The sequence below is a fragment of the Ambystoma mexicanum genome, chromosome 3q (assembly GCF_040938575.1).
Source record: "Ambystoma mexicanum isolate Mex_15411 chromosome 3q, UKY_AmexF1_1, whole genome shotgun sequence".
In the NCBI taxonomy this organism is placed as follows: domain Eukaryota; kingdom Metazoa; phylum Chordata; class Amphibia; order Caudata; family Ambystomatidae; genus Ambystoma; species Ambystoma mexicanum.
The window spans coordinates 462,830,657-462,846,892 of NC_090926.1; the positions used below are offsets into that span (position 1 = coordinate 462,830,657).

General features: G+C 48.5%; 1 protein-coding gene across 1 annotated transcript in view; it reads left to right on the forward strand.

The window, feature by feature from the left end:
• HARS1 (histidyl-tRNA synthetase 1) overlaps positions 1 to 16,236 on the forward strand; it is a 654,862-nt gene that overhangs the window by 180,339 nt on the left and 458,287 nt on the right. The window contains exon 3 of the mRNA XM_069654217.1: positions 829 to 948. Coding sequence (XP_069510318.1) covers positions 829 to 948 — 120 coding nt within the window. The remainder of the gene's footprint in view (positions 1 to 828; positions 949 to 16,236) is intronic.

Below are 16,236 nucleotides of genomic sequence, written 5' to 3' on the forward strand. Positions count from 1 at the left end.
GGGGTGACATACGAGATATGGACCTATTTGAAGATGAGACATTACGCCCATTCCCGGCAGTCGGGGATAAATTGCGTCTTGCCCTTTAGGACTGGCTGACCTACTACTCCATACAGTCCGTGCTATCCAGATTCACTATGGCAGAATCTAGAGCTAAAGAACAGTCACCTTGCGGAGCAGAATTCGGATTGGCATGTGTCGGAGTTCCCTAGACTTCGAATCTTCTATGACTTTTTTTCTTACCACACAACCTTAAAAGGAATGTCTCACTAGCTGGATTGTGGGCTGAAAACAACTTTGCGCAGACAATATGTATAGCGTTTTCGATGCAATTAGAGTGGTGTCCTGTAGTCTCAAACACAATCCATTAACATTTTAGTTTAGGAAGGTAAACCCCTCTGTGGGAAGGTTAGCTTTTCTCTTTAGGTTCATCTCAAAAACGTCTGTAAACCGATGTATGCCACCTGTGTCGGTCTCCCCATGCTGCACCCGTAACCGTGCCAACCATCAGTGGACTGAATGCAGGTTGAAAATACTGATTGTGCATTGTCGTGTCCTAATGCTGGGTCTTTGATTTCTTTTTTTTGTTGTGGTTTTCAGCACTAGAAGTAAGAGCTGCATTTGCCCTAGTTTCCTTGATCTTTTCCTCTACAGGTGGTTTAGATGGCAGACTAGTGTTTGAAGGTTCCTCGCATGGGTGGTGAGCATGGTATTGAGCAAAAAACAAATGCACAGTTTGAAGCGGTAACGTATTGAAGTGCTTTATAAAATGTTTATTTGTACATTCCCGGTTATAAAACAATATGCATTTCTGTTTCTTTTCTATAGGGCACTAGGGATTACAATCCCAAGCAGATGGCTATACGAGAACGCGTCTTTAACACCATAATCAACTGCTTCAAGCGTCATGGAGCGGAGACCATAGACACACCGGTTTTTGAGCTAAAGGTAGGGTCTTGATTAGTTTAAAAAAACAAAAATTGAATAGCCAGTATGTACCGTTTTTCATTTCTTCAAAGTGCATGTTGAGTTCACTTAGTTTGCACAGGGTCGTCTAGCTTTGGGCCTTCTGTGACTCTTGGGCGTCTGTTGGTGTGAGTTTGTTCATTTTTATGTTATCAGTGAGTGGTTCCAATGGCCATGCTGCTCGGGTATGGGTCTTCTGCAACTTCGGTATGAGATGGTTTCATTTGTAGCATTTGGGTCTCCAGTAGAGAACATGTGCAGCTGTGCTTCTCCATTGGTTCAGCAGGGGACTGGTTTAAACAAGTGGCAGTCAAGGTCATGAAATGCAACATTGCCAAAAAAGGGGTGCTGAGGAGAGGCAAAGCTACACAAATAAAGACACCAAGAGTTATGGGGTCCCACCTGTACTCATGCACGCAAAAAAAAGGATTTGAACAGAAGACTGGGTTCGCCTAGTAGCATAAAGAAATGAGACCTGTCAAGAGATTTGGAAGAGCGAGAGGGTGAGCGGTGCAGGGAGCGGAGAACAGGGTAACAGACGGAGGGCATGCAGGAAGGGGCTTGTTGGGAAAGATTTCTCAATTGATAACTTTCACTCCATAGTGTTTTATGGACCCCCCAATCTTTTTGCTTTGTTTTTTAACCTGTTCTGACTTTTTGAGGGCAAGTAAAGCCTTCATCGTCCCTTTCACTGCCTTTATCTCATTTGTTATTGGGAAACCTCATCAGTCCTTCGGGCTATCACTACTTGGAAAGTGTTTCCATTTTATTGTTTACGTTCGGCTAACCTTTTAACGTTACTCACAGCATCTTGAAATGCAGTGCAATGGGGATACTTTTGTATCACCCTAGCTTTCTACACTTGGGATTTCTGGTTACTTTTATGTCCCTAAAGACAAGCTGGTGGCAGCAGATATATATTTGTACCATTTGTGCGTTCTTTCCAGTGTGTACATTCACGTTTACTGCATATGGCTACTAAATGTAGCTAGTGCCACAAGATTTTTGCTTGTTCTTTTACCATATTGTAGTTTGGCCTTCTACCTGCCTTGCCAGGTCAGGAAATCCTATATAAGGGCATGCACATGCTTGGGGAAAGCTGCTGCTTATGTGTGTGTGTGTGTGTGTGTGTGTGTGTGTGTGTGTGTGTTAGTTGTTGTCTGATCCCACTTTACATCCGTGGTGCCAGAGAGTCTAGGTGTGGGGCATTAGTGAGACCCATGGTTCTATGATTGGGCAACTACTGGCTGTTTGAATGGTGCAGAGCCTTACCATTGGGGGGCTTGGACTTGCTTCCAGGCTGGATTTTTGATAAGAAGAGGACTCCTGCAGCCATTTCTTAAGATCAGTGTTGGAGCCAAGACTCCCTCGTAGACGAACAGCCGACTGAAGATCCGAAGAAGACTCCTGACGAGGCCTGGCATCCCTTCTTCCATCTGGCCCATTGAAAGCCTGTTGGACTACTTGATCTTTGAAGACCCGGAGTGGTGCCTCAGCCGTTGGACTAGTGGGACCAACTAGTCTCACCGCCTTCTTGAGAATCCAGCCATCCTGAGACTTTGGAAGTGTCCCTGCACCCAGAGGCATAGCCAGGATTGTTTACAAATGGGGCTTGAAGCTAATGTAGTTGGGCCACCGCAGAGACATTAACCTCTGTTGTGGTGGCAAGGAATGAAGACTGACCAAGTGGTGCCATAGTGGTTGCTATTGACTTTTATTAAATAGTAAACCAAACCTATCTTTCGAATGGATTGTGTCCTCCCACGTATTCCTTATCTTTGATAAATCCACTTCCAGCTTGCTGGCCTCAAAACATTTTTTCACAGTAGAAGGCGCTTGCACATTAACGTCCCTCGAGTCAGTGTCCCTTGAAGGCCTCCGTATCGGCACCAACGTCACCATAGGTATAAATAGTCTTGCGCAGCGTCCGTTGCTTAGTTCAATTCTTCTGCACTTTGTATGCCTCAGATGCAATGCTCGGTCCCTCAGTAAACTCTGAGGAAAAAAAAGCTTGGATTTCCTTGAAAGAAATCTTCAATTCTACGATGGCATCTTCGTCCGCTTCATCGACACCATGATCTGGCTTAAAAAAGTCGGGATTGTGGAAAAAAGATGTCGTTAACCGATCCTCGCAGGATCTGCCTGTGTTCCCTGGGCTCAGAGCACCAGTGTTCGGAATGTGAGGAGTGTATGTCCATGATGGCGAAAGCCTTGAGGGAGCTTAGGGGGAAGCTGGAAAAAGGTAAGCCCGTTAAATCCTCTATCCCTTCGAAATTGTCCTCGGTCGAGACATTCGTCTCCTCGCCATCGGAAAATACATTCCTGCTCGAGATCTCGAAAGGGGTTCTCACCACTCATCTAGATCGACATACTAAGAAGAGGCGTCATAGATAATCTTCCTCTTCATCTTCTAGCTCTCCAGAAAGGGTCACCTGCCCCACTAAAGACAGCTCTCCAGCTAAGTGGGAGGAATTTCACAAAACAATGCTAAGGGTCTTCGATAACGCGGTCTTGTCCCCCTCTGAGATGCCTAGATGTGATGCCCCGGGTGAAAAACCCAAAAGTCGACCTCAGCGACTAAAAAGTGTCACAAACCCTTGAGTAAAGACAAGGACCCTTCGCATAAAACTGCGTCATCAAAGCCATCGTCGAAGGTGCCTTCGACACAAGTCTGTGTCATCGTCTACGCCGTCGTCGACCCCTATGAAAGAGATGCCTTCGAAGCCTCATGCCCCAACTGCACCATCAGCACTCTGGGCATCTAACAATCCTTCGAAGACGTTGAAAGTGGCGTCGACCATATCGACAACATCGAGTAGAATTCCGATTCTCTCGACGACATCGAGACCATACTCGAGTATATCGACACCGTTTGTAAGTTTGTCGAGACCTATGACGTCTACATCGACAACTACAACCCTATCTCAAGCAGCGTCGACCAATTTGGCTCCCTCATCTCTTGAAGTGGGTTTTGCCCCTTAACCACACTCTGACTACTTCAGAGCTTTGTCATCTATCTATGAAGAAGAAGACTCTGATAATGAGAGGCCTTTTGGCTTAGACTACAAGGATTCCTATTCCGGAGGAGCTAATATCTGAGGAAGTTAGATTAAGAGATCTTCAGGAATCTTTACAAGATGCCAGTGGCATAGATACCTCTCCAGAGTCTGATTTTGTCAGACCAGAACCTGGAGAGCATGCAAAAATGTCTTACAGGTCTCTTATGGCAAGAATTATGGAGTTTATGGGGTGGTCAACACCTGCACCCTCTTTCCAAAAAGATGACCTAACGGACATCTTAGATAAAGGGCCTCAAGAACGCCCTATAGTCCCTTTTCATGCAGCATTACAGAGGGAAATAGCTACAAATTGGGAAACACCAGAGGTTATCCCTGCAGTAAATAAAAATATCTCTGCGAAGTACAGAGTGTCGGCCTCAGATCCTGTATACTTAAGCAAGCATCCAACCCCAGAGAGCTTAGTAGTGCAGGCTGCGACATCGTCAAGTAGTAAATCGGCATATCCCACTATACCACAAGATGGAAACGACAAAAAATGTGATGCCATGTCTAAAAACATCTTTTCGGCATGCAGCATGGCACTAGAGTCTGTTAACGCCACTTGCATGCTAGCGAGACTCAGCCACACCCTTTGGAAGTGCGCTTCATCGGCGGCTGACCGTCTCGCAGAAGGGGAGGAATCATACGCATTCTTGAATATCATCAAGGATGGGAAGGATGCGATGTGGGAGTCCCTCCAAACAGATCTTGACTCTGCTGACAGCATCGGCAGAGCCATGGCGGCGAGTACCACAATCCGCAGATTTGCGTGGTTACGGAAATCTGGTTTTGCTTCCGACATACAAGCCAGACTTCTGAATATATCCTTTGACGGCACCTCTCGATTTGGCAAGAAAGCTGATGACAGTTTGGAGAAATTGCAAAAATCCAAAGCGGCAGCCAAATCCCTTGGGGCTGCAATTTGTCAAACTCCAAATTGCCCCACAGGTACGTTCTGGAGGGGGAAGCCCTTTTTGCTGCTTTACCCTCAGCATCTGCGTCAGACGCTCCTAAACCCCTCTGAGGTCTCTCCTCTCAAAACACCAGTTGGACGCAGGTTAACTCAACATCTGACGGAATGGCAGGCTATTACGTCAGATGCTTGGGCATTGGAGACAATTGCCTAAGGTTACTGCCTGCCTTTCCTACATACTCCTCAGTCATCCACCGGGGAACAACTCTTTGAAGCTTCCAGGCCCACTCCTTATGCAGGAGATCTCAGACTTGCTAGAGAAAGGTGCCATAGAACCGGTACCTATAGCGGGGAGGAACAAGGGTTGGTACTCCCGCCCCCCACCTCCTAATTCTAAAGAAGGACAGAGGATTGAGACCCATTTTGGACTTGCGAGAATTGAACAAATTCCTCAGGAACGACAAGTTCAAGATGGTAACCCTTTCTCAAATCCTTCAGGCCCTCCAGTTTCAGGATTGGTTGGTATCTCTGGACCTTCAGGATGCTTACTTTCATGTGCCAATACATTACAAGCACAGGATGTACCTGAGGTTTGCCATTGGCAGCTCACACTATCAATTTCGGGTTCTGCCATTTGGGCTGACCTCCGCCCCGAGGGTCTTCAAGTTAATGACGGTCGTGACAGCAAGTCTGAGGGAAGGGATTCATGTCTACCCCTACCTGGACGACTGGTTGATCAGAGCAGTGTCCCCGGAAAAAAGCTCAGATCCATCTAGATTGTTTGCCACTTCCTCCACAAGCTTGGCTTCTCCCTCCACAAGCTTGGCTTCCACCTCAACTTAAAGAAGTCACAGATGATACCATCACAGAGACTGCAGTTAATTGGAGTAGTCCTGGACACATCCCTGGGAAAAGCCTCGCCACCAAACATGAGGGCTCAAGATATTATTCAGATGGTGACCAGATTTCGAAATGCCCAGCGTCTTCCAGCCTTCGACTTTTTGTGGTTGCTCGGCCTCATGGCATCCTGCATTTTTCTAGTGCCAGCAGCTAGCCCGAGAATGAGATGTCCCAGTGGGCGCTAACGACCCAGTGGTTGCAATTCTCAGGAAGAATGTCAGATCTCCTACAAATCCCGAACAGAGTAGCACGAGACCTTCATTGGTGGGCCTGTCGGGTGAACATCTTGAAAGGAGAACCGTTTTGGCAACCATGGCCGGAGTTAACAGTAGTCACGGATACCTCACTCACGGGGTGGGGAGCCCATGCCAACGACTTAACCATCAGCGGTCGTCGGTCTCCATCCGAGTCCGGACTACACATCAACCCATTAGAGCTGAGAGCGATCAGGCTAGCACTGAAAGCTTTCCTGCCATCGGTACAGGGAAAAAAATTCTGATAATGATGGACAACACAGTGGCCATGTACTACCTCAACAAAAGAGGCGTAGGGTCACTGCCACTGTGCAGAGAGGCAGTGCTGCTCTGGTTCTGGGCAATTCAAGAAGGAATCTCTCTATCGGCAGTTCATCTAGCCGGAGAGAGAAACACAGCGACAGACGCTCTGAGCAGGCAGACCAGTCTCCCACGAGTAAGAACTAGCTCAGGAAGTCCTTCAAGAGATCTTCGCCCTTTGGGGAAACCCCTTAGGTGGATCTGTTCGCCACCAGGGTTAACCGGAAGTGCGATCAGTATTGCTCAAGGGAATTTCCCCCGAGAGGAGCTCTAAGGGACGCATTCGTGGTGGACTGGGAGTTTCCACTTCTGTACGCGTTTCCTCCAGTCCCCGTCATTTCTCAAGTGATCAGGAGGTTGAGGAGATTCCAGAAAATCATGATTGTAATTGCCCCGGATTGGGCCAGGAGAACGTGGTACCCAGATCTTCTAGACATTTCCATCTGCCCTCCAATTCGTCTTCCACAAAGGTAGGATCCTTTCTCGCAAGAGGAAGGTCAGGTTCTCCATCCGGATATCAGGACTCTCAACCTTCATGCTTGGTTTCTGAAAGGTTGAGATACAAAGATTGGGACCTCCCGGATGATGTAATGGAGGTGTTGCTTTCAGCCAGAAGACCAGCAACTAAATCTTTATACCGCTGCTGTTGGAACAAATTCTGCAGCTGGTGTAGAGAAAAGGATATTGACCCTTTTTCATGTAGTGCACCGATGGTGTTATCTTTCCTACTATATTTGGCAAATTCAGGCCTTCAAGTTGGCACAATAAAGGGTTACTTCGCCACGCTATCAATCTTTAAACGCACTGCTGAGGAACCTTCATATTTCAAGTTGCCCCTAGTCATTCAGTTTCTGAAAGGGTTGACTAATGTCTTTCTCCCAACTCCTTTTCAAGTTCCCCTGTGGGATTTAAATCTAGTATTAAAATTTCAAATGGGTACTCTATTTGAATCTCCTCATTCCTGTCCGTTAAGGTTTCTCACTCTAAAGACAGTCGTCATAGTGGCTTTAACTTCTGCCAGAAGAGTGAGCGACCTACAAGCTTTATTTTGCAAACCTCCACATAGTCTTTCACAAAGATAAGGTAGTTCAAGTGAAGCCAAATATCCTCCCAAAGGTTGTCTCAGAATTCCATATCACACAAACAATAAACTTGCCTTCATTTTACCCTCCTCCTCACCCAGGGAAAGAGGAAGAGAGATTGCACAGGCTGGATCCAAGGCGTGCCTCGAGTTTTTACATTAACAGACTTGCAAGGATTAGACAAGTCGATCAGTTGTTTGTGGGGTATGCAGGACATAAACTAGGTTTACCTATCACGAAACAGACCATCTCAAGATGGATAATACTGACTATCATAGAGTGCTATAAATTGGCAGGAATAGATCCTCCTCAACACCTCGGGGCTCATTCAACCAGGGGTATTGCAGCCTCGTCAGCTCTCCAAAGAGGAGTTCCAATTAAAGACACATGTGCGGCTGCCACATGATTGTCTGCACATACTTTCACCAAATCTACAGTCTAGATTTCTCCACTAAGCAGGAGATCAAATTTGGGAAAGCTGTGTTGCACTTTGTGCATCTTTAAAGAAATCATTACGTTTTACTCCCGCCTCCTATACACATTACTGCTTTGGGAGTCTATCAAAGATCAGGAATACTTGGGAGGACACAATCCATTCGAAGAACAAGTAACTTACCAACTGTAATGTTTTTTTGACTGGATGTTCTTCCCCCCCCCCCACGTATTCCTCATCGCCCCTCCCATAGTTGCAGCCTACGCTCTTTCAAGGGTACTAACCATCTCATACTGGGCAAACACAGCACCTCAAAACGGAACTGAGCAACGGACGCTGCGCTAGACTATTTATACCTGTGGTGACGTCAGCGCCCATACGGAGGCCTTCGAGGGACACTGACTGTGAAAAATGTTTTCCGAGGCCAGCGAGCTGGAAATGGATTTATCAAAGATAAGGAATACGTGGGATGAACATCCAGTCGAAAGAACGTTACAGTTGGTAAGTAACTTGTTCATCCCTAACTAACTAAAGAAAAGCTGGTGCTCGTCAGGAAGTCTGTGTGAGTCAAAACAAAAAGTCCCTGTCACAAAGGCTCCTACTCTATCCCTGTCACTACAACACAACATCATAAAGTCCAGCTACTGTTCGTAATCCAGGAGAATGACTCCGTTCTCCTGGCTGAAAAGCATCCAAACGCCTCTCAGATTGTTCAATACAAAAGTTCCATAAAGGTTCTGTGTAGTCTGTAACCCAACTGAAAATCAAACAATCACATTGGGCTAGGAGAATGACTCCCTTCTCGTAGCTAGTTCCCCAATGTCTTTCACAGTTATCAGTAAGGTTTGTAGCTCCCTTAGGAAGGTTTTCACAATCTTTTTTGCCCAATTCTTGATCCCCCCCCTACTGGGACGATGAAGCTGTTCCTGAAGTTCTCCCCGATGTTCCGGCACCACACATTTGTGGAACTCGTCTGGGAACTGTATCACAAAATGATTTAAAATCTGTTTCTTTATGGTTTGTAGCCTTGTAACTTCCAGGCCCCCTCCCGGACTTGTGCATGTTCCCGTTACCTTCCCAAGGGGAATCTTGACCAGTTTCACCAGGGGGTCACAGGTTCACTTTTCCTTCTTCAACTTCTTTGTTCTGTAGTCCTCTGTGTCTCACCTCTCTTCCTGGTCTTATTGTAGACTGCCTTGGCGTAGGTTTCGGACCTGCTGCTGTGATGGCTTGACCCTCCACGTCAGTCTCTCGCTCACTCCTGATGGTCACCTGCGTGGTTTGACTGTAGGCTACAGTAGGCGGTCTCGGCACCATTGTTTGAACCAACTTTCCACCCACTACTGGTCATGCCACCGCCTTTAAGTCTCTGTAAGTCTATTGTGCTGGTTCCCAACTGAATTGCAAGACATTTCCTGGGTGTGACGCTATTTTTCATCTCTGCCTCAGAGACGACTCTGGTTGCCATCTGAAGCCCTGCTCCAGCTTTCCAGGCTTCAATGCAGCCTCCTCGAACGACTGGTTCTCCCTCTGGTTGTATCACAGCTTCCAGCTTGCCTGAACCACACAGGGCCATTGCCAGAAAGGTAGAAAGATGACGAAGAACAGTCCTTCTTTGCTGTTCAGTTTTAAACAGTGGGAACAACCCCAGCGTATCCTCCTTCCAATTGACAGCAGCTGCTCTATCCTTCATCCCGCACAAATGTAGCATTTTTGAGCGCTTCTTCGTCTTATTACTTATGTCATCAGGTGGATTTGAAATTTCACAATAACACATAGTTTCGGAGGAGATATTGCGTTGATGAGATTTGGGTGTCGATGTCATCCTACGGTGTGGGATCGTAGTCTTGCCACCCAATTGCGTTTTTTATAAGAGAGGAGTCCCTCCCCATGAGATCCTCCCACACGTTACCACCCCTAGGGGGACTATTGGTTAGCGGCCTCGCCTCTCTAGCTTCATGGAAAGGGTTTCTCCACTGGGAGAAGTGACGCCATCTGAAGGATAGTCGCACTGTAAATGCCCACACAGCTCTGCTGAGTGGTGTGAGGGGTCAGAAATGTGAGGTGGACAACTTTGTGAAGATTTTTCAAAAGATGCCTTTTTATTAACTCAAAAGGTTGCATACACACCTCACTAGCCCTACACTGATTTCCCTGCCTAAAATAAACTAAAGGACACATTCTGACAAAAGAACTGTCCCTCACACTTATACATACAACAACTTAATACAGCAATATATGTTAAATGTTAATGGTATTTGTACCGCGCACCGTCACCAACGGAATTGGTCCCAGGCACTCATATGGCAGGTCAAACCAAACAAATGTGTTGGTTATATTCACAACCTGATAACCGTCTCTCCTTATAATCTGGGTGAATTCCCAATCCGCCAGATTTAAGCAGGGTTTGTTTTATCAGTGCCAAAAAAATAAGGAAATGCTGTTTTGTAACAAAGTTCCACTTCAGTCCTTTTTTGGTTCCAACTTGATACTATAAAGTTCCAACTTGAGTTCAACCAACAGTTCATAAATGCTCAACAATGTTTTTCCTCTTTTCACTTGTGACAAGAGTTCAAAAATAACTTTTTCTCATCAACAAAGAATACTTCTCTCCTTCATTGATTTCAAACAAATTGTCTTTGTCAAAATATTATGCACCGTTTCACAAAATAATTTTATATAATTCTGCAGCAGTTGATACAACACTTGCTTCAGTGATATAAATTGGTCAGCATGGTTCTGTATCCGCTCACAAAAACATCTTATTGATTCTGCCACTTCCTCTTTGAGACGCAAGGTTCTCTGGTCTGGTATACTTTCCTGACAGGACAGAATAAACGAACTACAAGTAATTATCTTCCAACAAGTTGGCAATGTCTTTTGCTTCACCACATTGTTTATTTTTAGTCTGGGAAACAAACACATCGGTGCTATTTATTAAACACTTGTGATTGCCACACGCAATGCACATTCTGATGCTTGCTAATCTGCTTAGAATCACATGCTGTGCATATGGTCCGACATCCAGTGGTAACCGCAGAGTATTTCATCTTGTCTTTCGGGGACCGAAAGGGGACGTCGGCATAGGCGTGTCTGTAACACTATCCCTATTGTGACGTGTGTAGTACCCAAAATCCCTCACGTGCCGAGGTCCCTCAGATTGTTTTTTTCCGCCCGGATAACTGGTCGACCTACAGCAGAGCTCTTAAAAGAGACATTGTTTATCTTACCGAATTGTCGGTTTATTCCCTGTTAAGTCACTTCGCCCAACAAGAACATCTTCGACGAAGACTAGGGGGAATCGTCTACGGCTGTGGATTCCGACGCCTAAGATCCGGCGTCCGGACTTCCACGTCATCGGGCCCTCTCTCCGGCCTATAGAGTAGGGAGAGTGGGCTCGGGGTAGCCATATTGTTATTATGTCTTTCCTGCTTTCCACTGCTTTCCCTTTTGGTCTGTTCACCCTTCCCTTCTGCTATGGAAAGGACTCCATTTAGATTCTGCCATGTGTGTAGGGTCAGATATCCTTGGAAAGACGAGCACCCGACGTGTAATGCTAGTCTCCCCCTACAGCACGACGAAAGGCGGTGTTGGGCGTGTAAACTCCTTAAGCCTAAAACCCTTCGGGGCGCCGGTTAAAGCAGTGGGCCGCGTACGGCATGTCACACATGGAGCCTCCCCCCCCTACCGCGACACCAGCCGAAAGTGACGGGGGTACTTCGGATGACCAAACGTCCAATGCGGATGTTATAGACCTTGAGGTGGACACTTCTAGGTCTGCCACCCCCGTTCCCTGACCCTTCCAGGCTCGACTCTGGTCTTGCTACAGGGACCACACCCGGCAACAGGGGCGTACAATCGCACCGCATCACTAAGCACACAACCCATACGCCGTCCTCGACAACATCGACGAAAAAGGCGAAGCGCTAACTGGCCCGCTGGAAATTTCGGCAGTGCCCTCGGATCGTTCCGATACAAAGCCTTCCCCGCATCTGCAGCAGCGCATGACGACTGGGCATTACAAACCTTCCGAGGGGATTGGGTCCTCCGACGTATTCCATATCTATGACAGGTAATCACCACAGCTGTGCTGCTTCGGAACATTTTCTGCTTCATGCGGCAATGATGTCGATACGCCGTCCTCGAGGACCTCCTCCGACGGCCGACGTCACCGGATGTTATAAGTAGGATGCACGACGCCCGTAGCCTCAGTTCTGTGTTTCCGCGAACGTGTTCGCTTTGTGAATCTCGGTACGCGTCGACTCTTTGGAATTTCGGTTCTTCTAACCCTGTTCGTTTTTGTGAAGTTTTTCTCGGGATGTCTTCCTCTTCTTCCACCCTGCGCCCGGTCTTCCAAAAGTGTGGAGAATGCGGGTCCAAGATGTAGGTGACTGACTCACACAATGCCTGCCTTTGGTGCCTCGGGGAGGCCCACAACGCAGATGATTGCGTCGACTGCCTGTCGCTTACGTCCAAGGCCTTGCTGGAACGTAAGAAGAAGCTGTCGGTCGGTAAGGTGTCCGAGCCCCGGAAGTTGAGGTCCACTGGACTTTCGACGGACGATTTGAGGGGCGACTCTTCGCATCATCGTCGTAAGTCTAGGGGATCTCGGTCCCGGAGTGGGTCCCGCCACTCCTCTGCCTCTTCGAGGCATTCCCGGAAGCGCCGTCATCGGTCGCCTTCCCCTACCTCGTCCGAGGACTCCACCCATCGGCGGGTTTCTTACCCCACCAAGCGTTTCTCTCCGGAGGAATGGGCTTCCTTCGGGAAGAAAATGTTGGCGTTTCTTGAGTGCCATGGCTCCGGTCAGTCCGCGCCTCCGAGTGGGGTCGGACGTGTCCGTACTAGAGACACCGCTCGTATGCCTTCGGGCTCGGGTGGTCGGCACGACTCGCGGGAGCGGTCCCGCTCGGACAAGGGGAGTCGTTCTAGTCATGCCCGTTCCAGGTCCCGGTACTCGACACCCTCGAGACCGCGTGCACCTGTGAAGTCTTCGAAGAAGACATAGATGCCTGTGGTGCCGAGGTTGTCGACGGTCTCTCTCGAGGCCCCGCCTCCGAGGAAGTCGTTGATGTCATCGACGTCTAGGTAGTCGAGGGACACGCTCCGGCCTCGAGGACTGTGTCGATGCTGTCAGCACCACGCTCGACGTCGACGCCAATTCCGTCGACGCTCTCGACGCCTTTCGAGGCTGTGATGTCGGAGATTCCCCGTGGCACGGTGGATCCTCTGAGGAAGGCTCTGGCCAAGGCTAAACATGTCCATTCGCATTATTCAATGCCCACTTTCCAGCCAATGGATTATATTTCAGAGGTGGAAGAGGGCTCTGAAGATGGGTTGGTTCCTCGCATGGTACCAGATGACATTTTTTCTGGTCATAGCCAGTTTGAGGACCTGAGACAGACACTGCATGACGCCAGTGGTCTGGACACCTCTCCGGAGGTGGAGTTCTGTAGGCCTTAGCCTGGCACCCATGCCGAGTCATCGTACCGGCGCCTTATGTCGAGGGTCACAGACTACTTGGGGTGGTCCGCGCCCCCAGTTGATTTTGTGCAGGATGACCTTACGGATATCCTCGATCAAGGTCCACCCACTGACCCGGTTCTGCCTTTCCACATGGCTCTGCAATGAAGGGTGGCTCCGGCTTGGACTGCCCCGGAGAGTCTCCCGGCACTGAGCAGGTCTTTGCCACGAAAATACCGTCCGGCCAGTGGCAACCCCTGCTACTGAACTACACACCCCACTCCGGAGAGAGTTGGTGGTGCAGGCGGCTACGGCCCCAGCAAAGCGGGCGTCGTATCCTACCATCCCTCCGGATAGGGATGACCAACGTTTTGATGGCTGGGCGAAGAAAGTGTTTTCTTCAAGGGGTATGGCCTTCAGGCAGCCAACTTAGTCTGTGGAACTGTATCTCTTTAGCGGCTGAACATATTCCCGAAGGGGACGAACGGGATGGTTTTCTTAATCTTATTCAGGATGGCAAGGATGCCATGTGTAAGTCCGTTCAGTCGGGTGTGGACAATGGCAGACTTGAAAGGGGCCCCTAGGGGTCTCTCACGTCTATGGAAACAAGGCAAGTCACCACACACGATTGATACGGCAGACACGAGGTTGTATTCCCAAAGCTAGGGTTTATTGCAAAGCAAATAGTCTCAGTTGGCCAACTCGGTCTCACGCCCGGGACATGTATCTCTAGACCTCGAGGGACGCAAGAGAGCGAATTACGTACATCAGTTACATATAGACAAAATGCATATCATACAATCAGCTGTGACATGTTTAACACCCCCCCTTATTGGGTTTCTTTGAACTTGGTTTGATGATGGACACTTTCGACGAATATGACACCTTCAAATGTCTATTCTAGTAACAATATGCAACTTTGCAAGTGCGGAGACATCTTTTCTTTGTTAAACAGAACATAGTGCTTCTGTTCTTGGAAGCAAGCTACATACGGGGGAAGAGTCACATTCCAGACCTTGCTATTTATGAGGTGCTATTCGCGTCCTGGGAGCCGACACGCTCTACAGGGCTCGGAAAAGGGGGGGGCTGTAAAAAGAGCATAATTCAAGCCTTTAGCTGCTTTATTCTAACATATTCTACCATATAACAAGACTGGCTGGCAGCTGTGAAATGATTAAATGCCCTGTGGCTCTGCTTCAAGGCTGCATTTGGCAGGGAGCCGGGCATTCCTTCCCGGCGCTGCCTACGTTGTGTTTCAACGAACTCTTATTAGCCTCACGGCCCTGCGGCCTTGTCCTTTCACATTCAGACAACGTTAACAGTCGAGCAGTGTAAGCAGAAAATGTGCTGCGAAGCAATTTGAACAGAAAGCAATGAGCAATTGTTGGAAAACAAAATGGCGATCCTTGTAACATCAAAATGGCCGTTCATTGGTAAACTAGGAAACCTGTATTTCTATCGTTTTGTGCATGAGACGGTTGGCCTTCGGCCACCAAAATACGTTTGCCATCAATAATGAGAGGTATCCATTTTTCTAGACACTGTTTCAGCCGGTCCATGGCGGCAAGCACTGTGTTCGCAGGTTTGCGTGGTTGAGGAAGTCGGGGTTTGCTCCTGATGTGCAGGCCAGGCTCCTCAACATGCCCTTTGATGGGGAACATCTTTTTGGCAGCAAGGCTGACGAGAGCCTTGAGAGGTTGCAGACCTCCAAGGCTGCAGCGAAATCGTTGGGCGCTGCAGTCCGACAACCTCCGCCTTTTCATCCTAGGGGACCGCAATGGAGGGGAGGTTCCTTTCGTTATTACTCATCCTTTAGTAAAGCGAGAGGAGCTGCGAGTCAAAGGGGCAACCGTAGGAGTGCCAGAGGTGGTAAACAAGGTACTCGGGGTGCCAAGGCCGCGCAAGCTGTTGCCTCTTTGCCCTCAGGCAACGCCGCAGCCGCTACTGCTCAGTCATGAGGCCCATTCTTCACCGGTTGAGGGAAGGCTGGCGCAGCATCTTGTAGAATGGCGTGCCATTACTTCAGATGTGTGGGTTCTGGAGATCATAGCCCACGGCTACTGTCTTCCTTTCCGGCAGAGACCTCACGACAATCCACCAGGGAATCTCTCTTTGAAGAGTCCGGATCCGCTCCTTTTGCAGGAAATTCAATCCCTGCTGGAGAAAGGCGCCATAGAACTGGTGCCTGTAGCGGAGAGGAACAAGGGATGGTATTCCCCTTATTTTTTGATTTCGAAGAAAGATGGGGGATTGAGACCCATCATGGACCTGAGCGGTTTGAACAAACTCCTCAGGAAGGACAAGTTCAAGATGGTTACTCTCTCAAGTCCTCCAGGCCCTTCAACTTCAGGACTGGTTGGTGTCTCTCGACCTCAAGGACGCTTATTTTCATGTGCCGATCCATCCCAAGCACAAGAAGTACCTGAGGTTCGCGGTTGGCGACTGGCACTTTCAGTTTCGGGTCCTGCCGTTCGGATTGACCTCTGCCCCGAGGGTTTTCACCAAGCTCATGGTGGTGGTGGCAGCGCATCTCAGGCAAGGGGGGATTCACATCTACCCCTACCTGGACAATTGGTTGATCAGGGCGAGCTCTCCCGAGCAAGTCCAAGATCATCTGTCCATCACCTGCCACTCCCTCCACAGGCTGGGCTTTTCCCGCAATTTAAAGAAGTCCCACTTGATGCCAACCCAGCGGCTCCAGTACATCGGAGCAGTGCTCGACACATCCCTGGGGCAGTGTTTTCCTCCCCAGGTGAGGGCTGTTCACATTCAGCAGATGGTACACAAGTTTCGACATGCCCAGAATCTCCCGGCGTTCGAGTTCTTGAGGCTGCTCGGTCTCATGGCATCCTGCATTCTTCTGTTG